Source organism: Plectrocnemia conspersa, unplaced genomic scaffold (genome assembly GCF_051122295.1).
Source record: "Plectrocnemia conspersa isolate PC_06_02 unplaced genomic scaffold, ASM5112229v1 ptg000001l, whole genome shotgun sequence".
NCBI classification, from domain to species: Eukaryota; Metazoa; Arthropoda; class Insecta; order Trichoptera; family Polycentropodidae; genus Plectrocnemia; species Plectrocnemia conspersa.
This window is the reverse complement of record NW_028277165.1, coordinates 9,796,419-9,823,225: the sequence shown is the minus strand read 5'-3', so window position 1 is coordinate 9,823,225 and position 26,807 is coordinate 9,796,419. Positions and strand designations below refer to the sequence as shown.

At 31.5% G+C, this 26,807-nt stretch overlaps 3 protein-coding genes and 1 long non-coding RNA gene across 14 annotated transcripts in view; 3 read left to right on the top strand and 1 right to left on the bottom strand.

The window, feature by feature from the left end:
* Window positions 1-5,062, bottom strand: part of LOC148238742 (ATPase family AAA domain-containing protein 2-like) — a 29,915-nt gene extending 24,853 nt beyond the window's left edge. For all 8 annotated transcript variants that reach the window (XM_088200936.1, XM_088200945.1, XM_088200951.1 and 5 more), the window contains exon 1: window positions 4,877-5,062. In XM_088200936.1, the coding sequence (XP_088057062.1) occupies window positions 4,877-4,954 (78 nt within the window). In that variant the 5' untranslated portion in view covers window positions 4,955-5,062. The remainder of the gene's footprint in view (window positions 1-4,876) is intronic.
* The window catches only part of LOC148238738 (uncharacterized), a 477,006-nt gene that overhangs the window by 310,687 nt on the left and 139,512 nt on the right, over window positions 1-26,807 (top strand). The window lies entirely within an intron of this gene.
* On the top strand, window positions 8,048-11,148 carry LOC148238741 (uncharacterized). The gene is made up of 3 exons (XM_088201019.1): window positions 8,048-8,118; window positions 8,376-8,459; window positions 8,665-11,148. The coding sequence occupies exon 3, from the start codon at window positions 8,665-8,667 to the stop codon at window positions 10,384-10,386; it is 1,722 nt and encodes a 573-aa protein (XP_088057145.1). The 5' UTR covers window positions 8,048-8,118; window positions 8,376-8,459; the 3' UTR covers window positions 10,387-11,148.
* LOC148238740 (SET domain-containing protein SmydA-8-like) lies at window positions 12,767-15,344 on the top strand. 4 transcript variants are annotated; one of them, XR_015811788.1, is made up of 9 exons: window positions 12,767-12,858; window positions 12,932-13,122; window positions 13,220-13,440; window positions 13,514-13,804; window positions 13,869-14,139; window positions 14,208-14,438; window positions 14,497-14,585; window positions 14,819-14,918; window positions 14,986-15,344. XR_015811788.1 is itself a non-coding variant. In XM_088201055.1 (8 exons), the coding sequence occupies exons 1-8, from the start codon at window positions 12,806-12,808 to the stop codon at window positions 15,193-15,195; spliced, it is 1,557 nt and encodes a 518-aa protein (XP_088057181.1). In that variant the 5' UTR covers window positions 12,767-12,805; the 3' UTR covers window positions 15,196-15,344. The 4 variants fall into 4 exon arrangements, 1 of the variants encoding a protein (XP_088057181.1); XR_015811797.1 differs by having other exon boundaries at window positions 14,198-14,438; XR_015811794.1 differs by lacking the exon at window positions 14,497-14,585.

Genomic DNA, 26,807 nt, shown 5'->3' with positions numbered 1-26,807 from the left:
CAATTGTTGTATTTATTAATGATGTCGTTTGTTGCCTAAGTGTCCAGGCAAAGAACTGCGGCTATATACCTGGCTCGCTCAGTCATGTTCTTCGTCAGTACGGGCAAGCGGATTTTGCAGACCAAGGATCCATCAATGCTCTTTTTTGTAAATAGGCAAAAAAAAGTTTCTGCGATATTTTTTGTCTCGTTTAAACACACAATATTTTTATTTATTTCTCTGTTAGATGGAAGAAGGATATTGTAGTCCAAAAAGTCATTCATTGCTGTTTAAAATTTTCTTAGTATAGGTGAAGTAATATCTGTCTGTGTTGGTTACCTCACATATATATCTAGGCTTGCAATATTTGTTTGCTTTCGGTCACCGGTATGTATGGGCAAGGAGTCTTTGCAGCCCGACGATTCATCAGTACTTTCGGAATAAAGCACAGTTGTAATCCGCTTGCAATTGTTTATTTCCAAGAAATACGCTATTTCGCCGATTTGGGCTGCAAAGTAGTCTTGCCCAGACTGCGTCAATATGATATAATGTCGTTCACGTACTGGAATACATATTTTAATGTTTCCTTTTCTCTATTTAGGTATTTTAATTTCACTTATTATTCTTGGTTATATTATATAATATAAATTACATTTTTATTTTCATTTTTCCCAGTAGAAATTAATTAAACGAAGAATTCAGCTAACTAGATCTGGAGATATTTTTGCAATCAAGTAAAAACACTTTTATTTCAGAATGAAAAATACTGAAATTTAGCAATATCTTGAAAACTGTTCTGCTTTCTTAACTTTAATTTTCGAATTCAGCGTGCGATTTTATTATATATAAAGTACAAAATAAAAAGGACGTTATTTGAGGGGGAGGGGGCAGGTAGGGGCATTTGCTCACCCTTGAATTTGGCCAAAAAAATGCATGTCATTTAATGAAATACTATGAATCTTAAGGAAAAAGAAATATTAAAAAAACAAGCATTGACTGGCCAACTTTTGCCCAACTCCTATGGAAAATGCTAAAATTATGTCTTTGATTCTAAACCAGAAATTCTTGGGTATCCTTCAAAGAAAATCTAAAGAAAAAACAATCTCAAATCTATCCCAAAAATAATTTTTTAAATATGTCATTTCAGTGAATATCAAATACATTTTCACTGGTAGAGTACGCTCGGGATAAGGATTCCGGTTTGTTATTGTGTGCGTGAACTGTGTGGCTCAAAACCATTTCGCTCAGAACATTTAATTTATTTATTTTAAAAGAAAATATATGTTTATTTAACATACATACATCTGAACTAAGTTGGAAATTTCAACGGACAATTAAAAATACATTATATAATCGAAGAAAACAGACATTGATGTCATTAATTAAATATTTGCAAAATTCAAAATCTTTCACTAGTCAAAAAAAGAATGAAGTCTTTAGCTATTCTTCAAAAGCAAAAATATATAAAATGGGGAAAGAAATTATTCGCAGATTGTTTAATGGCTCGACGACTCTATTAAATCATTAGAATCCATTGAATAAATTAAAAAATTATCATTGGCGCAACGATAAGAATAATAACTTTTTTAAGCCTTACAGAGAATAGTGTAGAAAAACCAACAACGTACGGATTAATGGAAAAATAATTAAAATATTTTAATCCACGGGTAAGAGAACGAATAACTTACAGTGTATATTTGAAGCCTTGATATCAATTAACCCAGATATGCCCAAGAAATTTTGTTCTCTTAAAATTTTATTTATAAATAAAAAACCGTGGCACGAGTTTAGTGACCTACCCATGGGACAGTGGGCATATCTGGGTTAAACCAATATCAACACAAAATTATTTAAAATAAATCACTAGAGAAGATCGAACTTCTGTGCCGCACTGCACTTTAATGACGAATACCAGCGTTGTCGAATCAGCGACTGTCCTTAAAAGAGAAAGCGAGACAACGAAGTACACGCTACATCGCTTCTCCCTCTCATATACATGTACACGCAAACAATAACAAACCCGAGCGTACTCTATATATGTATATACAGTGGCGGCCACCTAAATAAGACACTTTTTACAAAATCATATTTTGGCTCGTAAATGTTTAATTAGTGTAACAAAATATGGGAATGGAAAAAAATAAAAAGGGGCACTATCAATGAATAGTTTGACGCGCTATACTGATACATCCCCCTAAACCGAGATTTATAACCCTTGCCTTTCTGAGAAGTCCAAAACGGCGTATTGTACAGATGGTCACTATTCAAAGGGAAACATCTCTAATGGGTAATTTTTGCTTTTATTTTCATTTCGAGCTCCGTGATATCGATTTCTTTCATTATAAGGATTAATTAAATAACAAATTTATTATGGAGACAAGTGCACATTGTGATCCTAAAAAACGAGAACTAATTGTGGATTTAAAAAAATGACAAAGGTCTGTCAGTGCAAATAATATCAGAATATCTAAAAAAATCAAGATGTCAAATATATAATGCATTAAAACATTTTGAAACACATAAAACCTATGAAAACCTTAAACGAAAACAACGTCCAAAAAAACTTCCACACCTGTGGATCGAAAAATAATTATAATTTCCAAAGAAAATCCACTAAAAACTGCTGTAGACATAAATCAATTAAATGAAAGTGACGTAAGTATTAGAATAGTGCGTAGAAGGCTGTGTGGAGCAGGATTATACGGCACCATTGCTCGGCGTAAACCATTAGTGAAAAAAACAATTGCATATTACGCGTTAATTTTGCTAAAAAATCATTTAAACTGGACAATATTAGGCTGGAAAAATGTTTTGTTTAGTGATGAATCTAAGTTCAATAAAATAGGTTCTGATGGAAGGCAATATTTTAGAAGATATGTAAACCAAGAGTACAACCCTAGAAATATCATAAAAACAATTAAAGGAGCTGGTGGAAGCATTATTTTATTGGGGTATATGTTTTGGCATGGGGTCGGTCCTATCCATTTAATTGAAGGGATTATGAACCAGGAAGTATATGTTAATATTATGAAACCCATAATGCTGAAGATTTCGGGTCATCGTCCTGTTTATCAACAGGACAACGACCCGAAACATATTTCACGTAGGGCAAAAAAATCGTTCACAGACAATATTATGGATGTTTTAGAATGGCAATCATGCAGCCCTGATCTAAACCCTATTGAACACTTGTGGAGACCTTTAAAACACAAAATTAAAAATTAATTTGTCACAAATTTAAAAGAAATAAATGAAAATGTAAAAAACGCCTGCCGCAAATACCAACAATTAATCGAGTCAGTGCCTAACCGTTGTAGGGCTATTATAAGGACAAAAGGTGACACTACAAAATATTAATGGTATTTTTATTTTATTTTTTTTATTTGTTTTTGAATTTTCAGAATACATTCAGAATATGTATCTCGCATATAGGTGAATTTGACTATCAATTTTATAAATTTAATTTTAAACTGAAAATAAATATTTTAAATATTTATTACAACATAGTATTATTCACGATTATGTGGATTATCTAGATAAAAAATAAAAAGTTGAAAAGTTTTAACAATTTTATGTAAAATTTGCACTTTACATCGCATTTTTACAAAACTTCAAAAGTGTCTTATTTAGGTGGCCGCCACTGTATATATATTTTTACCAGTGAATATATAATTTAACTGGCAGGTTCTAGTAAAATTAAATGATTTCAACTTTTCCCTTCGTAGTAGTTACTACATTTTCATACTTAACAATATTTATTTAGATGCAATGTATAAATGTTACAGTGAATGTGTATTTTTCGGCGAAGCTATATTTTCACAAATGAAGTTTGACAACATTCTCACCAGGAGGTATGTATTCCTACTAGCGAAAATATAATTTAACTGATAGGCACTAATAAAATTATGAAACGGTTGACACTCAATTTGACAGTGCGAAACGTACATTTGCTGTTCAAACCCAAACCAAAGGCACTGTTTACAATACTTCGAAATCAACTAACTAGAACGGGAGATATTTGCAATAAGGTAAAAATCCTTTTTTCAGAACGAAATTTATCAATATCTCGAAAACTGTTCTACTTTCTTAATTTAAAAATCCATTTTCGGATTTAGCGCGAGATTTTATAATCTATAAAGTTCAAAATAACAAGAACGGTATTTGCCCACCCTTGCATTTGGCCAGAAAAATGCATGTCATTTAATGAAATACTACGAATCTTAATGAAATTGAAATATTAAAAAAACAAATTAACTGTTATAAATTAAAATAAAAATTATGGCAAAAAACATTACTTTTATAAAATTGTTGAAATAATAAGGACGCAAACGTAGATGAAATATTTATTATAAATGTTTCGATCGTATCTTAACAAGAAAAAAATGTCAGCTGATAGTATAAGGTAATGGTGTTGTGATGTCATTCAAATAAGCTTACCGGATCATTTCTTTTGCATAGTAATGTATGCTTTGTTTACTATAATTATTGCTTTGTTTACTATAATTATTGCCTTGCTCAAAAAATTATTTAAAGACCTTTTCTCAGCGATTATGTTTTTGCCGATGTCGAAGAGCAGTTGGAACGATATAATTGGAAAAGAGTAATGTTTTTCGATAAAGATAAAGCTAGAGCCTTTTGTCCTTCTTCCATATATATAGTTATAAAAAGCAACGCAGTAAGCAGTACATTGATGCATTATATAATTTCGAGTGATTTTGGAATGACAGTATGTCGAGAGTTATCGATTCGAAACTCGCCGTGAGAAAATAGGAACGGTTTTGCAATAACAAGCATGGCGGCCGTCATGACAGACAAAACACAAAGGCGACGCGAAACGCGAAACGCGATACAGTGTAAAGGTGTGCGGAATAAGGTTGCGGAGGTGAGAGTAAACGACCTGCTGGCGCTGGTCCGGGCAGTACGGCCGCTCTTCGCCTCCGCCTCCGCGCGCTTCGCTGCGGCGCGTCCTCACCATATTCCGTTCATACTCCGAAGTCCCCCGATTCCGAGTTCGAACGCTCGAACGCTCGAACGATCGAACGCTTAACGCCCCGCCCTCGCTCACCGACGCAAACCGCACACTACTCCCCGGACGCTCAGCGAGGCGCCTTGACGTGCCCGACGTTGCCACACCGCACAACGCCGAAGCGTTACATCGCAGCTACTAAGGCGCTAACGCATCCGCTGTAAAAATGCACGCAAGTCAAGTTCTTTTAATAATTTTAAATTATATTATAGTTTAGTTTAGTTACGCTGCATTTGGGTTTGATATATGTTTATTTTCTCTTCAGAAGCAAATAATTTATTCCCCATTTGCGAAATGATTTTATTGACAATTTTTCTGTAATGTCACACAGAAACTTTTTAAGTTCTTTGTGAATATTTTTGTTCTCTTGTTCAAACAAAATAATTTTTTGTCGTTAGACACTTTTCTCCGCTTAGCCAAAATACTTTAAAATTTTCTGTGGTTCAATTTTTGTGCTCGAATATAATTTACTATATTTATGACGGTTTTCATCATAGAATCTACTTCGCTAATGAAAATACGTGCTGTCAATTTTAATATACATATTTTGTGTAATTATGCAGTAAATGTATTTCTTCTTTAATATCGAAATAATTTCCTTTAAAGATCTGATCACAGAATGACATCGATCGGTGTATACATCATTTTTTTATATAAATATTATTCTTTTCCAGAAAACTAAAAACAATATCGAGATATTCCTTTGGTTTTATTATTCATAGAAAGATATTTGAAAAAATCATGAATACGATGAACAAATTTTACAGTGAATTTATATTTTCAGTGAAATTATCTTTTCATTATTAAAATACAAATACATTTTTACCAGTATGTTGCTTTAAAATGTTTATGAAACTCAATTGCTCAAATGCGAAACGTTCATTTGCTGTTGAAACCCATCTACACGAATTAACCAAAAACAACTAATATTATATGGAATAGAATTAGCAGTTTGAATGTTGAAATCGAAAACAGAATTTTAAACTTTTACTGAACTGTTTGTCGGAGATTAAAAATACATTTGCAAGCTTAAAAGCGATAAAGCGTTAGTTCAAATAAGTACTGGTTATATACAGTACTACTTATGTGCATCTTCAGAACTAAATAAATATCCTTGAGTAAATTATATTATTAAATTTATTCGTATTCGTCGAGTTTTTTCGATTTGTTGTTTAAAATTCTTCTATGTAAGATAACTGATAATATTTGACTTTTCAAGTTTATCGCTTATATGAGAAGAGAAACTATTATTTTTGGATCGATATATATTATCAACTTAACGATATTTCGATATTTTGATATAAATTACAATATTATTTAAGACGAATTATATAAATAATCTTTAATGCCATTTATTTGATTAAAATATTATGTACGTATTTGAAAAAAATGCCATAGAAAGATTTTCTTTTCTATAATATATGCATGTACAATAAAAGTTCTGATGGCCATCATTTTATAAAAAATACTTGAATCTTCTTCATTTTTTGAAAACGACGACGGTTATTTTTAGCATGAAATCGAAAATATTTCTTGCTTTTGGGCGAAAAAGTTTGCAGGTCGCATTATTTCACGTTTTGGTAATGTCAATTGCCCGCCAAGATTATGTGATTTAACCCCGTTGGATTTTATTGCCGTCTTCGACATTTTGTGAAACCGAGACAGATGGTATTAAACTTGGACAATCCCAATAAAACAGGGACCGATGTATGAAACCAGGGGAATCCCGGTCATACCGGGATGTATGGTAAGTCTATGCATATATAATAGAAATTCTGATAGCTATCATTTTGTAAAATAAAAATATTTTTCTGAATTGTTTTTTTTTTAATATCTACTATTTGCGTTAGCTGATACATTTATGGTAAAATTAATTTTGATATATTGATTTGATTTTTTTTAAATATATTTTCCCCAATGATTTCGTCATGGGAGCGCTAAGATACGTTTTGTTGTCAGCTCGCAGAAGTGTTTATATAATTTAACACTTTTAGAAATTGCTCAACGGAATAGTAGACAACCCTACGGTGCTGGAACAGCCGCATATGTGGGACCCGGAAGGTGGTCATAGTTCTCGGTCGTGTCCAATGTTCTTGTCTGTGAAGTCTAAGACTGGAGCACTTGCCAGCCCTTCTTTAGCAAAAGCCACTCGTCTGCTCAGTACTGTGCATCGAGATATTGACATTTTCTCGTGCACATATGAAGATTTGGTTCAGTTTGTATAAGAAAATGCACTTTTTATGATTTGTGTCGTTTCTTTTTATCATGTTTATGCATTTTTAGCTATATGTGTAAATGTGTACACACACATTTGTGTGTGCGTGTGTGTTTAATGGCGTATATGTATTTGTACGTGTGAATACGTAGATATATTTTTATTTTTAAATCTTCCGTTGTAACCTGATAGGCGTGAGACCAATGCGTTACAACGGGGTAAATCTATACCAACTGAGCAAGTCAATCAGATATAATGAATACCTACATATAAGTATTAGCCACCGACTGAAAGTATGGAAATCGGTGATATCTATAATAATTATTATTAATTATAATGTGTAATACAATTTATAACCAATAGATGTCACTGCAGCTTGGGCTGGGTTTTTAATAAAAGCGCATTTTTTATAAATTAAACTCGAGTGCCACTGCAGGGGCTCGAGCCCGCAGCCTCAGAGTTACTAGTCTTAGACGTTACGGACTACGCTATTCCGTTCTTTAAACCTTTATAAATTCTTTGTGTAGATATTTGTAAGTATTTTTAATTTTTAATATATTTTATGCTTTTGGCCATCGTGACGCATTATTCTGTCAGGTCGCGATGGTCTTAATTTTAATAAATAAATAAATATAATCCGTTTTATTTATTATTATTGTGTAAAGGGGAGGGGGTGAGGGGTAGTTAAAATTTTTGCTCTTTCTGAATATCTTCGGTCCGGCCCTAAAACCTTAATTATTTGTTATTATTCTTTTGTTATGCAAAAACACGTTTATCTGCTATTTTTTAGCTTCTTATTTTTAGCTCTTAGATTATACGAGCATGTCAGTTGTAAGCGGTGATGTCGCGACAGTTGCACGCCGTCGGCTGATCCTATATTTAAAAACAAATAACAAAGGTTAATCACGAAATGGCATATTTAATGAATGTTATCAATAACTAGAACACTGGGGCTATTATTTTATATCCGTCTTGAATATTAGCTTGTGACGTAAAAATTAGGTTATGTGTTTGACGTTTTAAGTAATTAATGGGCTATGGTCGGGTTTCTTTGTGTTTTTCTCGCTTTTCTATAAGAATCGTTGTTTATTAAATAGTTGTAACAATTATTGTATGTTTATACAGATTGATTAATGGCCATTTTTATGCTTTCAGGTGATTCGCTATTAATAAAGTATTGCAACATAGGGGAAATTTGATCGTTTATTTGGATAAATTGAAATTCATTGTTATTATAAGGTAAATATTATTTATGTTTTTATTGTTGATTTATAATAATGTTTTTATTGTTGATTTATAATGTCCGAGGTGACCTTTTTTAACTCCCTCAGGATCTCTTAATGAACAAACATTTCCGAAATGGCCCTTTTAGTTTTAGTGTCCCCCTTTGATTTTTTCAGAATCTGGTCGCCTTATTTATAATAATTATTTTTTTCTGTTGAAGATGCCTCGCACAAGGAACAGGACGTCTAAGAAAGCCACCTGGAACGAAGCGAGTCTCAGAATGGCTCTATCGGAAATAACAAGGGGTGGAAAATTTAGAGAGGTCTCTAAAACTTACCGAATCCCTGTGGCGACATTGCACAATAGATTCGTCTCGGGGACAGTTGTCAAATTAAAAATGGGAAGAAAATCTCTGTTTACTCCTAATCAAGAAAAAGAGATAGCTTCTACTGCATCTTCCCTGATTAAACAATTTTACGGTTTCACTTCATTCGAACTTAGACGTTTGGCGTATCAATACGCCGAAGATCGCAACATAAAGAACAATTTCAACGCCGTTAAACGCTTGGCAGGGAAAGATTGGTTATCCGGATTTCTCAAAAGAAATCCGCGCTTAAGACTAAAAAATTTAGAAACCAGGAATCCGAAGAAGATTTACGCCTTGAGTAAGAGCGAAGTGAACAGATTTTTCACAAGATTGAGAAGTCTAATGGAGAGATATAACTTTTTACCGTCAAGGATTTACAACGTAGACGAAATCAACATATCTAATATACTCAAAATGAGCGTTGTAAATTTGGGTGAACAGAAATCGAGTCAAATAACAAATTGGGAAGACGATTTCACTCTTTGTTGCGCTGCAAACGCTAACGGAGTTTTCGTTCCTCCGATGTTTATATTCCCGCAAGTAAATTTGACCTCGGCGATCAGAGAGCAGGGTCCGGCTGGATTCGTTTACAAAACTTCCAAGTTGGGTTGTATGACGGAAGAATTGTTCCGCGGATGGTTGGAGAAATTCGCACTATTTTCCAACTCTTCTGTGCACGATCCGGTTCTGTTAATCTTAGACAATCATTCGTGCCACATGTCTTACTACATACACGATTTTTGCAAAGAGAAGGGAATAGTGATGGTCTCCATTCCGCCTAATTCTTCTCACCGACTTTTGCCGTTGGATGTTATATTTTACAACGAGCTGATAGCGGAGTTTAACAAAGGATGCAGCAGTTATACTAAATCAACTTTATGTTCTAAGTTGAAACTGGTAGAATTTTGTCAAATTTTTAACGAAGCTTATATAAAAGTGGCTAATATAGAATGTGCAGTGCTTGGATTTAAAAATAGCGGAATATATCCGCTGAATTTGGACATTTTCACCAATCAAGATTTCAACTCTACAGGCAATGAAGACGATTCTAATAATGCATACGTTTTGGAAGAAAGCGACGAAGATAACAGTAGAGAGTTACACACCGAAGAGGAAGAATACACCGATGAAGAGGAAGACAAAGATCTAGAAGAGGAGATGGAGAAAGAGTTGAAAAAAGTGAGTGAGGATGAATTGGAGCATATAGAATACGAAACAGATTTTGCGTATTTAGAACAAGTTGAGGAATTGCATAACGAAGATCAAGACGAACAAGATTATATGGAGGTCATAATTGCAACCTCCGATAGCGAAGAATATGAATGTTTATTGGAGCAGGTTCAGATCGGCGAAACTTTTTCAGCAAACGGAGAAGACATACAAAACTTCGAAGATAATACAATTCAAGAAAATGAGATAGAGGAAGCGTTGAAATACGTTTGTTGTATTTGCGGAGAGCATGGACACGACAATGAAGTTTGGTTCGATTGTACCATGTGTACTAATAAGTCTCATTCTGAATGCAGCGGCTGGAATCAACCCGTGGGATATAAATGCGATTTTTGCCTTTCATAAATTTACTTACAATTTTTAAGTATATTCATGTATATTATTTATTTAAATCCAAAAGCAGACAGTCCTTGACTTTTATATATAATTTCGTGTATTAAAAATTTTTAAGATGATTTCGGATAAAATTAACGTCACTTCATTCTCATATCAAAGACATGTCAACTTTCTTCTTTAAACAATCCCGATCACGCATTTACTGTAACACTCATCGTTGTTTTAAAATTCAACAGAATATCTTTTAATCCTCTTTAAGGTATTATATGTGATGTTTATTTTGTAATACAAACTCGTATGAAGTTATATATTCATTTTCAATCTCATCATATGTATATAGCAGGGATGGCGAACATTTTTCCCAAGTGGGTCAAATTTGCTATATTTTTTTCAATAAATCCATGTGGCGGGTTACATAGGTTGAGTAATTAAAACAATAATAAATAAAGGCTTACAAGTTTTATTAACATTAAAATTTACAAGCAAAATTTCAATGAACTCTTTATAAATAAAATAAAGAAAAAAAGAATAAATTATTTAATGGAAAATCCATTGTTTATATCATACCTAAAAATTCAAGCGGGTTCGATAATTTCACACGCGGGTCACTGTGTGACCCGCTGGGTACTCGTTCGCCATCCCTGGTATATAGGAAATTGTAAATTGCTTGAAAGTCATGTAATAAAGTTTAATTATCTTTATTTGTTTAATTAAGAAAACAGCTTGTACTATTTTTATAATCAAGTGTATTAAATAAATCGATTAATTTAATTGTATGTATTTTTATCAAGTCTATATATTTTATGTACTTTTATTAAGTCTAAAGGTTCTTTGCCAAACAAAATACGAGCAAACTCGTCATTTCAGAAGAGCGACTAAACTCACAGGAGTTGTGTGCGTGTGAATCGTCAAGTTCTTTATACCAAGGAAACGTATAAATTCCTTGGATGAGAGCTATTTAGACCAATTGCCGTACTGTTAAGCAAGTGATTCTGTGTGATCCTTTATGTATGTATAAGCTAAACCACATTGTGGTCACATAACAAAAGATATGGGTAACAATACCTTTTGGTGTGCAACACGATAAGTATTGTTTGACTTGCATCTGAAGATCATAGATAAATGTATAACTATTTGGTGCAGCCAAGTAGTTTTAGTTATAGTAATAACCACTACTGGTTTTCAAATGTAAATTCTATTATTCAGGGTCGGAATAAATATCAAATGGTCAGAATAAAAATAGCATACGGTTAGAATTAAAATAATGAATGGACATGGTTATATTATTCAGGGTCAGAATAAATAGCAAATGGTTAGAAAAAATAGCATAGTCAGAATAAAAATATAGGACAATCATGTGAGCTAAGAATTTTTTTTAAAATATAAATGGGGAATAAATTATTTATTATAGAAATATCTTATTAAATATCTCGCTTGCATCAAAACTGTTAGGACATTGCATGCCCCATAAATAACTTTCAACGAATCTGTGTGAATCAATTTAATTGTATGTATGACGCGAATGTATTTAGAGCGACGAACGAAGCAGGAATAACGACAGAGCGGCGGCAGAAAGCACGCTTGGCTTGTATTGAAATCTGATAATGTTGTGAGCCCAACCAAACTAGTTGGCATTAAAACATATTGGTAATGACCATGTATTATGCTAGCCATCTGTCAACATAAAACTGATCTTGAGGTTGAAATACAGATTATATAATAACTTGATATTCTTTATAAACACTGACCAATGAATTGTAATAAATACTGACTGAAAAAATAATTCTGACCATCTCTCAAAACCATTCCTCCCCAGTGACCGGCTAGTTCTGATCCCTAAGAAGGGCAGGCCAGATCTCCCGTGTGATTACAGACCGATTTCGATCAGTCCTCTGATACTCCGGGAGTTCAATCTAGTTGTTAAGTTAATATACATATACAATTAATATCCATTATGACTAGTCCAATTTAAATTATAACCATTAAATATAAATAACGAGTCTGTTATTTAAATATAAATTCTGACAATCTAATATTTACTCTGGCTGCTTATATTCTGACCTTGTATTATAAATTTTGACCACAATCGTATTAAAATTCTGATGTTTTCAATTAACATTTGAAATCTGTTATCTGTTGGTCCAAAAATTTTTTTTTTTTTACCAATGAATATTATAAAAAAATAAAATATATAAAAATAAATGTTTTTATGATCATATTTAATTTATATAATACCAAATAAAATATATATGAATTAGTAATAATATTTAATATTATAAATATATGTATATTTAGTAGCAAAGAGAGTGAAACACACTGGATTAACTAAAAATATATTCTACTCTCTCAAGTTATTAATACACATCTAGAGTTATTTTCACCATTTGTCATTGGACGCTCACGTGAGAACTGTTCAAGACGTCACATAATGGCAAACACCGTTAAAAAATATAAGCTTGAATTAAGCGCTAAATATGGAAGGTTGTAATTAATTTACATACTATAGATCTTTGATTGTGATAATAATACATATATATTTTGTGATAATTTATAGATATTTAGTAGCTGCTGAGGACATTAAAGCGGGTGAGATAATATTTAAAGACACACCTTTAGTCGTTGGGCCTAAGATTGACGGAGAACTGATCTGTCTCGATTGTCTGAAACCGTTGCTGAAGCAGATGCACTGTTGCGATAAATGCAAGCTGGCACCGTTGTGTGGAGTAATATGCGGTCAACATAATGGTACATTAATTACATATAGTAAATTCTATATTCTAATTCTATATAAGCTCTTTATTTACACTGATCTGATTGTTATATATATATGTATATATTTAAGGCTGGCATACAAGCTCAGAGTGTCAAGTTTTTGAGGGACTCAAAAGTAAAATTCAATTACCTAGAATCATAGAAAGGTTTCATTTAATGACTGTTATTCGCTGTATATTGCTACGTGCGAACGATAATAACGAAGCTTGGAAAAAGTTCATCAATATGGAGAGTCACATTGACCAACGGAGAGGAACAGGAATATGGAATTTTCATGAAAATGCAACGACGGTGAACTAGATTTAATATTTTAATATATTCCTTAATGAAATTTATCGTATTATATTTTAAATGTGATTGTTAGATTTTATATGAGTTGGAGCTCTTGAATGATGACGACAAAGTATCCGAGACGGTACAAAAGATTTGCGGTATATTGGACGTTAATAGTTATGAATTAAGAACAGGCGACATTACTGGAGCGACGATGACCAACATTGTATGTGGAATATATCCACTAGCTGCCTTGATGGCTCATAATTGTTTATCAAACACTCATTTATCAGTCGATGATAAGTTTAATATGATTGTCCGTGCAAGTGCACCGATTAATAAGAATCAGTCGATCTATTTCAACTATACTAATGTTTTAGAAGTGAGTATGAGTAACAAACATAATAATATTATGCTTAAGTTTGATGGTATAACTCTAATTGTAGGGTACGTTTAAAAGAAGGGAACATTTACAAGAAGGGAAGTATTTCGGTTGTAATTGTGATCGCTGTAGTGATTCAACTGAAAAAGGAACACACATGAGCACTTTAAAATGCTCTCATTGTAACCAAAACGCAGTAATCATGATGAATCCATTAAAATCTGAACAATTTACTTGTTCCGATATATGGATTTGCAGCAGCTGCAAGTATGAATATAAAGGAATTGAAATCAAATCAATACTAGACAATATCAAACAGTCATTTGAAGAAATGGGTTAGACATACATACCATTTTTAATATATATTAGCAAACGTATTATTTCATTTAATAGGTGTTTTAAGATCTGACTAATCCGATGAGTATTGAAATGTTTTTAAGTAAAGCTTTAAAACACTTGCATCCAAATCATCATATGATACTTGAAGCTAAACATTTACTTGCTGGTGTACTGAGAGAAGTACTAAACCGATCAATTCAACAGCCAAAGAAGATGCTAATGAGAAAGATTGAGATTTGTCGAGATTTTATGCCATTGTTTGATGTTTTAGAACCTGGAATTTCTCGGTTAAAAGGTATTATCTAACTTTTTATTTTATAAACACGATTATTAAAGTCATGTTATAATTTTAGCTCTCGCTATGTATGAAGTTCACATTCCGATCGTTCAATTAGCAAATAAAGATCACGATGCCAAGGAGATAAATAATAATGAGTTTTTGGTATCCAATTTTAATTATTCTGTTGTGTTTTTCCCCTATTAGAATAGTTTAAGGTTATATAGCAAAATTTACTCTTATAAACATATAACTTGTAGTATTTAATACAAATTAATACCGTTTTATTTTCGTTAAATATTTATACTTCATCCCCTAGTAAGAGACACCATCATAAAAAATATATGATTGTTGTAATATAAAATGTTTTATTATACTGTTTATAATGTACATTGTAGCTAAAGATGACTGACTCGACGTGATCATTCCCGCAGTTTGGTTTGTAGTATATAAACACCTTGTACATATTAAGTAGTATTACTAACAATCAACGCTGAGGTAAATTCATTATCGTTTTTGTTATATAAATTATATGCTTTGTTACTAAAGATTTTTTAAATTATAGGTCAAGTTGAACGAAGCAGAGAAATACTTGAAAGACTCTATACGGTTTCTGTTGTATGAACCGCTTAGTAGTCCCGAAGGAAAACTTTGTAAACGAGCAATGGAAGAATTGAAAATGTTGCAGAGTGCAATAGGTGATGCCAAAACCATGGTAAATCACGATTCGAAGAATATAGAGAAAGCAAGAATGCGAAAGAATAAAAGAAACTAAAAAATATTATATAACGGAATAAAATATATTTCATAAACATGATTTTTGTCTTAGCATAGCTTGGTTGTATTATTTGTTCAGTAAATCATGTTATTTGATTATGTTAATGTACATTGGCGTGTGAAATAATAAATATTGGATTTATGTAAGTATTGTATTTGTTACTTAACTTATTGGCTATATATAATATTAATATTTCCGGTTTGGCACATCACTAAGTTTTTAACGTTTTACCCCCAAATTGTCTTGTTGATGTTTTCTAATTTATTCTTTAACGACCCTCATACGAATATCTCAAAATGATGTATCTCAATGTCTTGGAATGAAATCTTTGTATTATTTCGTAGTTATGTATGTTTATATTGACATTATAGTAGTTTTGTAACATTTTAGAGTTTTATACTTAGTTGATATTTTCTTGTGGAACTTCACTGTTCTGCAGTTTTCCAGTGTTATTCAAGTTGATTCTGATGATTAATTTCTTTAACCATTTCTAGATCTTGCTTTACGCTCATCTGCAGATATTTTGCTTTTCAAGCTCAGTTATATGCTATCCTATCTAATGAGAATATGTACATATAGTCCATTCAAGATGTTAGCGCTCATCATCGTTGTGTTGGAAATAAGGGTGCGTGTACGCATGCAAGCATAGATACACAGTTTTCCGCGAATTTGTTTACACCGATAGGAGAACGTTACCAATACTAAATCAAGGCTGTTTTAAGGGTACGGTGACCATACGTTGGAAATTGAATTAAAAATTATAATGTGCTATATTTTTATTATAAATTATTGTCATGGTGTGGTATTTTGTAATCAATAAAACAATTCCTGTTATATTCTATTGCTTTTTTAAAAAATATTATATTGAACAGATATTCAACCTGGAGAGTGATACCAAAACTGATTTCATGTTTTTGAGTTAAATATGTATATAAATAAACAAATTAAGTAAGAAAGTGATATTTTACACTTTCCTCAACAAATTAAATTAAAAAAGTAAAAATTAATTGCACTTGTAATTTCACATTGTCACCCTATTATATTTTCTCACCAATACTGTAACGATGAGCGTTCATTTCTTGGACGGACTGTACATATCGTCAACACAAAATTATTAAATTAAAAAAAAAAACAATAATAAAAATCCTTATGGTAAAGAAATTTCTATGTGTAAAAATGTGTCCTGTGTGTAAAGATACTCAAAAATATTGTATTAATAATGTATGAAGCAGCTGCTTTCGCGGTCTTCTCTGTCTCGATGGACGGCTAACTTTCCTGTGTTCCAAGTCAGGTGCTCAGAGAGTTTTGAAGGAGAGTTGTAGACTTAAGCGCTGTGTATGTGCTTTTATATATTTGTCTAGCCCGTGGGAGATTCGTAACAACTTTAACTTTATATCTGTCACCGGTCGCCTATTGGTACTACTGGATCATATAACCTCTTTATTTTTTATTATTTCAACGAAGTTAACTTTTTATTTTTTTTAAATATCTGTTATTTAGTAACAAAATATAATATTAGGTACTTAAGCATATAGGCCATATTCGATAAGCAGTATGATACGGTATATTGTTTCAAAATATAAACTATTGCAAATATAAAAAATATAGTTATATTAGAAAATATAAAGAAAAAATAGAGGTCTAAAATGTTTTATAATGTCGGGACCACCATTGATCGTTACAAAAAAATTGTCACAATGACGTGCTAACCGCCTTTAGAACTAATTGCTTTATTTAGGATTTCTGAGAATGAAGTATTTTTATCGTTGGTGTTATATAAACGATCGCATATCTGGGCAGATATTCCTTAAACAATTTTAAAGCACTTACAAAAATAACCTGAACAAAGCCGAATGGTTGATGCCAAATACAAAGAATATGATCGGTTTCAATAACGAAAAAATAACGGAACGAAAGGAACCAAACCGACCCACGATATATATTACGTCATTGTAGATCTCACCGATTTCGAAGTTCTGTTATGCCTAACAATATGTTTATTAGACCATATCAAATAGATTGTGGATAATTTTTTTGTACTTCCATTTCATTAGGATTCATAGTATTTTATTGTGATATGCATTTCTTTTTAGGATCCACGTCAAAAGTAATAAAATTATCAGTGAAAACGTTCTATTCAGATTTTTTTGTAACAATATTACAATTTACAATAAGTGAGAATCGAATGAAGCATATCTAAACCGCATTTTGAGATTATATTAATGATTATAGAGCGCGAGCGTTCCCACTGAAACGGTACCGGCACGATTTTCTTGCTTTTGACGTAAATTATATAGATAGTGAAATAATAAATCTTTAACTAAAAAACATTTTTATTCATAACAAACTTTAAAATGCAAACTCTGGAAAAAATAAACAAAGTTCTTTTAAAAGGCACAATTTACAAAGGCTTGTTATATAATCTCTTGAAACAAGTTATAAGGATTAAGGAATTATATTAAACTAAAATATTTTCTTTTTTGTCTTTGCCAGAGCAAAGTCACTGATGACATCATCGATGAAATTAAATATATACCAATGATGTTGATATATATTTCTACTAGCGAAAACACAATTTAACTGAAATGCTGCTGTAAAATGTCTGAAACACAATTTGACAGTTGCGAAGCGTCCATTTGTTGTTTAAACCCAAACCTAACCTAACGAAAGTTCTAAAACAAATTATAGTTTTGGTACAAGTTTTAGGACAAGCAAACTTATCTCACAGGGGAAAATAAGCGGAAGAATAAGTGCAGACAGACGTCGCATCTTATATATTGCTCCATAGTTTGTCTGCACTTGCATATCACGCTTTTAAAAATAGGATACCTATCCGTAGCGATTTTACTACAGACTTCTGATATGAGATATTAGTCAAAATATATTCAAATCGAATTTTGGTCAATATGAGGACGCAAAAACAATTATCATTTCTCAGAAGTTAAAAATTCACGTCAAAAGTAATAAAAGCGTGTTGACGCTGTTGTAGTGGAAACGCTCGGTAATTAGCGTTCTCACTGCAATGGTGACGACAGGATTTTATTGCTTTTAATGTGGATTTTTGACTTCTGAGAAGTAATAATTGTTTTTGCGCTATCATATTGATTTTCTATTAACTAACCAAAATCATATAATATATAAGTAAGTATTGGAATATTAGTGTGATTTTAAATTATTTAATAAATGTTAAAACATATTAATAACGAATACATAGTTGGGATTTTGTTTATTTTCATCATTAGCCCTCTAATCGACGGTAGGTATAGCCAATTTTATATTTATTTTTATACAATATTTTTTTTTTAATTTGTGAAAATGACACCATGCAATTATGTCGGCGCCCAAATGTTAGGCGCGTATATGACGCTACGCGATTATGACGGCGGGCTTATGTCGAGTTGCTTTTGCCGCAAAGGACAATGCATTTTGTTTTCACTAGTAAAAATATAACTTCACTGAAAAATACACATTCACTGTAACATTTATACATCGCATGTAAAGAAATAATGATAAGTATGTAAATGTATATATTTACAAATGGAAAAGTTAAAATCAAATACTTGTACTAGCACCGAACAGATAAATTATATTTTCAGTATTAAAAATTTATAAATCTATTAATGAAAATGCATTCCTATATGATTTCACTTAAACGACCAATTTTAGAAAAATATTTTTGGTATAGATTCAAGACTTAAAAAATAATTTTTGGTTTAAAATCAGAGACGTCATATCACAATTTTCCAGGGGAGGAGCAGAAGATCGCCAGTCAGTGGTCGTTTTTTTAATATTTCGATTTTATTACGATTTATGGTATTTCATTAAATGACATACATTTTTTTGGCCCAAGGGGAAAATGCCACCTGCCCCTCTCAAATGACATCCCTGCAAATACTTTCATCAGGAATATACTTTTTAAGACACTTCAGAACTTGACACTTGAAAAATGAAACTATATTTATATGATTTTTTAAATAAAAATTCACATTGGTGGTTTTTTTTAACCAATTTTATTGTATTTTTTCTTAGAAAACGGCGAAACTAGAAGTAAAATTTTACATTCTACGCAACAATTTGCCAAACCTAAGATTAAAAATTAATAATTTATTTAACTCTGGTATTGTAACATCGTACTTAAGTAAATAAATGTATAACACCGGCTGTATGTACATAGTATAGCATCAATAGCGATTGTATTGACATGAATAAATTGATTTTTTTACCCTCTGACATTTTCGTATATTTTATTATTGCAAATAAACCCTTTCGCTAGATGTCGACATGATTTAAATGTCAAGGGTCCTCTTAGAGGGGGGTAATGAAAATTTTCTTCCACCCTCCGTTTGATCTTAGAAAACACCGCCTTTAAAAAAATTCGTCCGATTGACTACAGCGTATGTATGTGTGCATTAAGATTTTCATTTAGAAATGTGTATGTATGTTTAAGCACGAAGGTATTATTTTGCGTAGCCATCGTCAGGTTCTCTCGTAAGGATGACATTAAAGAAATGGCGCACGTTGCAAAAATAAATTAAAAGTTGCGTTTTTCCTTCGTCAAGTCACCCCCTTCTTGGTACGCAGCCTTCAGTACCGCACGTCCAATCTCAGGGGCGGATTCGTTAGTAATTAAAAATTAAAAATATTAAAAATTATAAACATATATTTTACTTAGTAATTATTAAGGATTATTAATATTAATGTTTCCTTCCAAATTTTATTAACTGACATAATTATTTTTTAAACATCACAAAGTTACGTATAAATTACTTTTAAAAATGAGCATAGATGAAATTTCTCTAGTTATTTGGTTGTCCATATATTCCATTTCATACTAAATTTTTAGTCTGCGGTTATTTTTTGCAAAATAACCGCAGTTTTAAAGTATTCAGTACTCTATTTTTTTTTACTAAAATGACGGTTAGCATGTTTTTATTTAAGCTCTATAAAATTAATCATTAAAACTCGTCTAAAAATACGTCAAGTAACGCGATATTATAATTAATTTTATTGGATATTATTATCCATTTAAACTTAACACTTATTTACTTAGGGTCCCAAAAAAGAAATTAAAATTAATTTACCGGACATTTTTTTTGAATTAAATAAGTTTATCAAGTATGATTGGTTTTTATAAAAAAATGCAGATAATACGTTTTTCTCTTGAGGATTTTTATATTCTAGCCGTTCCCAAGCAACTTGATTGTGGTATTAGTATGACCATACGATAGTGGATATTATTATGCAACTTCGTTATAATCATTCTTATTTTCGACTAATCATGTTCTCACTTTATGCCTTTAAAAGATAACATTGATATTCATTATGAAAACTTTTTTTATATATAATATAACTTTATTAAGTATATTTGGCTTTCATAAAAAAATACAGTTAGCATGTTTTTCACTTTCCAGTTCTTTTATTCTAGCCATTCTCAAGCAACGCGATTAGGCCATTCGCATGAGCACACGATAGTGGATATTATAACTCAATTTATTTAATATTATTCTTATTTTAGACTAAACATGTTTTTTCCGAGGGGCACAATTAGGTACAAAAGCATTAAAAAGATAAAATTGAAATTAATTTATTAAAAAAACATTTTCTTATATTTAATAACTTTATGTATATTTGGTTTTCATAAAAAAATGCAGTTAACATGTTTTTCACTTGACATTTCTTCCTATTATAGCCGTATTAAAGCAACGCGAGTGTGCAATTCGTATGAGCAAATGATAGTGGATATTTTAACTCATTTTCGGAGATATTATTATCTGTCTCGATTTAACCTGTTTTTGCTTAGGTTCCCCAAAAGCTGAAATTAAAATTTATTTCCAAATAAAATTTTAAACATTAAATAACTTTATTTGTTTAATTTAAATAACTTAAGAAAGGTAGTTAACACGTTTTTCCCATGTCGGTTTTTCTACTTGTAGCAAAGCGAGTATACAATGCGTATGTGCACATGATAGCGGATATTTTCGTTGATAATATTCTCATTTTGGACTTAGCATGTTCATGCTCAGGTTGTACTAAATTTAAATTGCAATTTATATGTGTACAATATATTTTTTTATATTAAATTAGTTTATTAAGTATGTTAGGTTTTCATAAAAAATTAAGTTTAAATATTTTTCACTAGCCGTTTTTATGCGATTATTTGATTATTTGTTTTGGATAAGTTTATTACTAACGACTGATGGTTTTTCTTATATTTATATAACGTAAATATCACTTATTTTTGCTTTATATTTTCACCACCATTTTATTACATACGAATGGTTGAAACAACCTGGCGACGAACAATCACTAAACAAAACTCGCACTTATGATAATAAATTTACATGGCTATTTAAACACAAACTTGCTTTGACTAAATCTTGGAATCTAACGAAAACGGCTACGTTGTCAGCTTATTTTTTTTCTAAAAATATTGGATTTTTACTTTCTAAATAACGAAACTATATAGGATAATAGGATAAAAGAAGTAAGTGTTTTTGGATTTTAAGGCCGAAGGGGCGTGAATTCGTTGTGCAGTTAAAATAAACACTGGAAAACTGGTATCAGTTTATTCAGTTAAATTGTAAATTTACCAAAACAAATCGAGTTATAAATATTTTGTAAACTGAGCGCTGGTCGAGAAGTGATGTCCTCTAGATTAGGGGTGGGGAAAATTTTCATGCTGGAAGTCCACATTAAGTTAGTTCCAAACAAAAAAGGCCGCATTCAGGAAATTTCAAATGATGACCTCAAAATCAGTACCAGAAATTTCGGTAACATATCATGGGTTGATTACACTTATTTTCCAAAAGCTTGCCAATAATTATATTTATCATAGGAAATATATTTTTATTTATAAAAAAAAAACAAATAAATAAATTCTGGCTTCAGTCAAAACGCCGCACCAAGGAAACCTGCTCTAGTCTCTTGTGTTTGTTCCTGGTCTCAGCCTGGTTGCTTGCCGTCTTTAATCGTGGTCATCTGCTCTCGATGCGCTTGATAGACATTGATCCTCTCGTCTTGAATCGCAAGACGAATCCGGCGAATCACAAAAATACAGAAATTGGTAAGCCAATTACATTTCTTGTATGTTCGATCAACGAAATATGTTCAGGCTTTGAATAAGTGAAATTTGTAAGATTAACACATTCCGAAGGTCGTTAATGCTAAGGGGTATATCACAATAATGTTTTTTAGACCGGTAAACGCATTGTCTGTTGTATTTTTTATGCACAGAAGAGTAGTTTTTCTGGTCATAATGAGCTGTTAACGGATATGCTAATGGGGTCTATTCAGTTACGCAATTGTGGTATGTAACATTATTGTCTTGTTAGAGCTTTTGTTAAAATGAGTTTTGATTCCTTTTCTTACGTTTGAAATTTTCGTTTAAATGACCTTATTAGCATTAGACATGCATAGCATTATACTGCGCCACTGGGCGGACGGATACTATATTATATAATATATAATACCCACAGTATTATTCCGATATTACATTATAATAAAAAGATTTAGTTAAATATTATTAAAATAAAACAAGGCAGATGTAGCTGAATACACCAATGTTGGAGATCTTCCCCTTCTTTTTTAACGAAAATGCGTTGTTTTAGGCTTCGCGAAATCTTGACTCTTAATTACTTTCTCTTGTATGTAAGGAGTGGGCGGCACCCCTCACGGAAATGTTTACTCGGTTTTCCATCAGTTTTTCGGCCTGTTCAATATCGTTGAAAAAAATTGACACAATATTAATTACACCTTATTTGGAAGAAAAAATAAATAAAACATATACACAACCATAATGTAAAATTATGTTTATTAAATAATAGATATAAACAAGTAACATACCATTTTGTGAGGAATAAACTTTCAAGAAGCCAACGTTGATCACAGGTTGTCTAAATTATTTTTAGCGCCTAATCGATTTAGAAAAAAAGACAAAGAATTAAAAGCGAATGAATGTTTTTTAGATATCGCATTTCGAGGTAAGTGTGTAAAGTCATTTATTTATGTCAAAAAATTACACTCACCGTAGGGATTATAATTAAAACGAAGGGGGACGAAGTGAGTGCACTCAAAATGAAGAAAACGTTCAAGTGGCGAGAAGATGGTGCGTAAAATGGAAATTTTTGAAGTAGTTAAGTTGACCGATACGTTAGTATTTAGTATTTCATATATATATATATATATATATATATATATATATATATATATATATATATATATATATATATATATATATATATATATATATATATATATATATATATATATATATATATATATATATATATGTGGTTGAATGCGTTTTCGCGGAGAAATATTTGGGTAATATTTCTAGGAGTCGGATTACTCCGCGTTCTTTTTTGATTCCGTGTGGAATCATGGTCCCTACGTTTCGGCCAGATTCGCCTGGCCATCCTCAGGGGAAAATTGAGAATATGAACATCCGGTTTGGGCAAAGCCCAGTATGTCAGTTCAGATCTTCAGATCAGATCTGAACAACCACATATATATATATATATATATATATATATATATATATATATATATATATATATATATATATATATATATATATATATATATATATATATATATATATATATATATATATATATATATATATGTATATATATATATTATATAGAGTATTTCATTTTAATTAGATTATTTAATTTAAATCAGATGTTACAATTTTTAAAAAACAATAACGGTTTTTCTTGCGTTATGATGGGGTTACGTCGGAGTTTGCGAACAACCGAGTGTTGTATACTCACACATACCTACGAACACATGAACACCCACACAGAGGGAGAATCCACACCAACACACTTGCGTGTGCATAATTATCAGCGGGGACGCTGCGCGTTGTAAGCGAATAAGAAAATATATAAGTGTATAGATGAATCTTTTCTTTTACGCGCCTTTCTTTCCCTGTCTTGTCCCTTTCCTTGAAGCCCCCACTGAGCGGGAGGACGTAGAAAGCTCCCGTTCTCCTAAAAACTCCCCGCGGAGTTAACACCCCCTCGGTTCTGGTACAATCCGATTAAGACAAGCGGGAGAGAATCCATCGCGTCCTTGCCATATATAAGTTTCAACCGAGGAACAAAAAATACTCTTTTTTTTGGTTAACTTAAAATTGTATTTAGAATTAAAAAAAAAGTTTAATAAACGAAGCACGTGAAAGTGTAAATACGAACGCACTGTATCAATTTCTTTTCCATGTAAACATTTATCAGATAGTGTAAAATTAAACGTGTGTTATGCTAAAATGATTTATTTATAGTAATGGAAAAGAATACTATATTTTAGATCAGAGCATTCCAAGTCCCAATATTCTTGGAAAAAAGCGAATATAATTTTATTGCATTCGCAAGGACTATAACAATCGTAAATTAGTAAACAAATTAATTGTTCACAACACGATGCCCAAAATGTTTTAAAACAGTTAAACGAATGTGACTCTTACAAATCAAAGCCTAGAACTGGAATAAAGCGAAAGACAACTGCCCAGAAAGATCGAATGTTGGTTTACGAGTCCCTTAAAAATCGTTGAAAAACATCTTCAAAGCTGACTGCTTAAGTTTTTGCAAGCGGAGAGTCATCCATTTTTTCGCGAACAGTGAGAAGAAAGCTCAGAAATGTGGACCAGAGGTTGTAAAGTCCGACACAAAGCGTGGCTTTCAGAAATAAATAAAACTCGCGAATTTCGACATCTGAAGATTAAGCGAAAGTTATTTAGTCCGATGAATCCAACTTTAAGACAGTTTTAAACTAAAATTGGTTAATATAAAAATATATTAAAAACTTAATTTATTCAATAAATTTTTCAGAAATATTTTTTTAAAATAATCATACTTTTTTTTAAACATTTTTTAAACACGTTCGTCGAAGAGTCGGAGAAGAATATCTTATTGATTGCGTAGTACCCAAAGTCAAATATTATGGCGGAAGCGTTTTGGTGTGGAGTTGCATGGTAAAAGAAGGGGTAGGAAACAAACAGTTTGGCACTTTTAAGATGGCCTACACAGTCACCAGACTAAAATACTATGGAGAATTTATGGGCAAAATTAAAAGAAAAGATTGCCCAATAAAAATTGCAAATGAAATGTAGAAATTTGTCTTCATCCACCCGAATGTCATTAGTTGACAGTATGCCAAAAAATATTGCAGCAGGTAATTATAGCTAAAGGTGGGTCTACTATATATTAAAAATAAGCTTAAAATAAACACTTTAAACAAGTTTACTTATTACTTATTAGTCGGTTTTTTATTTATATTTTCACGATTTTTAAAGATATAACACATTTATCGGGGTGCCCCACTATTATGACCTAGCCTGTATATATGTATAATATGTAAGTATGCTCAGATATTTATATATAATATGATTAGATTATTTCTAAGGTCATATTTGATTATTCATTAAAACTACGGTAAATATAATTAATAGCTTAAAATGTTTCAAAATAGTTAAGGAGAATGTAAAAAACATTTTTTAATAAATTATAATTTATAATATAAAAAGATTAGTGAAAATATAACCCTTTACTTAGTTAATTACGTTTTGTGGTTGATTTTTAAATTATGGCATTTCAAGCGAAAAGTCAGCAAAGCGTCAAAAGCAAAAGAGTCAATCAATCAAACCTTTGAAAATTTTGGTTTGTGATTAAATTTAACGAATTTTTCGATACTTAAATTCGTTTATTACGTATCAACATGAATTTAAAAATACTAATAAAATACATCGCGTATTTAATATTGTTTCATATCACAATATTATTATTTGTCACTTTTTTAACGATTGTAAAATTGTTTTAAGGAAATATTTATTGAGTTTAAAATTTTAGCAAATAAAGCCAAGCCTATTCTGTTGTACGTTCCGCACATTTTTGCAAAGTTCATAAGCAACCATGAATAATAAGGGGCAACGGGTACCGACAGTGTTGAAAGCTCACTGGCGTTTTCCGTTTTTCCCGTTAATTTCCTGTAGCGTTCATAATTTATATTGATTAAGAAGTCGGCCACACAACCCCTTGCTAAGATTTAAAACGCGCGATGTTTTATATCGGCCCTAGGTAAACCCCAGCCTACTCGACACCCAAACCCCCTATTTGGCGGAGGGGTAGTTGGGTGGAAAGGGTGGGTATGGCTCTTCTTATACACTTCGCTCCGCTGCCGAATGCAAATATTATTAATAAACAATAGCGTAATTAATTTAAATAAGTAATAAACTGTGTGGTTTGAAGATAATTTGCGTATTGGGCTTATTTAATAGGATAACGAATAAATATTAAATAATTTGTATATATATCAATGGTAATTACAGAATCTTTCATACATATCCTATATTTATTTGTTTAAATTAAATTAAGAGATAAGATAGATCAATGAGTAATGCCAGCGAATTCTGGAGCTGGATAGCAACAGCAATTGGCGAACAATTTTAGTTTAATTTTTATAGATATGTTTTTTAGCATTTAATTTTTAATATTGTTATTCGTAAAGAAAAAATGTAAAAAAATATGTTGTGTTTTATTCCCAACGTTTGAGAAGCCGCACATGCTTGACGTCATCGGGTTTGAGTAGGAAATGCGTTTGTGTGCGTGCAT

What these genes read in the sequence shown, in the direction of transcription:
- LOC148238741 (XM_088201019.1), top strand. Translation starts at nt 8,665, where the DNA reads ATGCCTCGCACAAGGAACAGGACGTCTAAGAAAGCCACCTGGAACGAA.
- LOC148238740 (XM_088201055.1), top strand. Translation starts at nt 12,806, where the DNA reads ATGGCAAACACCGTTAAAAAATATAAGCTTGAATTAAGCGCTAAATAT. An exon ending in TGGAATTTCTCGGTTAAAAG is followed by an intron (nt 14,439 to 14,496) that starts GTATTATCTAAC and finishes TTATAATTTTAG; the next exon opens with CTCTCGCTATGTATGAAGTT. An exon ending in TAAATAATAATGAGTTTTTG is followed by an intron (nt 14,586 to 14,985) that starts GTATCCAATTTT and finishes TTTAAATTATAG; the next exon opens with GTCAAGTTGAACGAAGCAGA.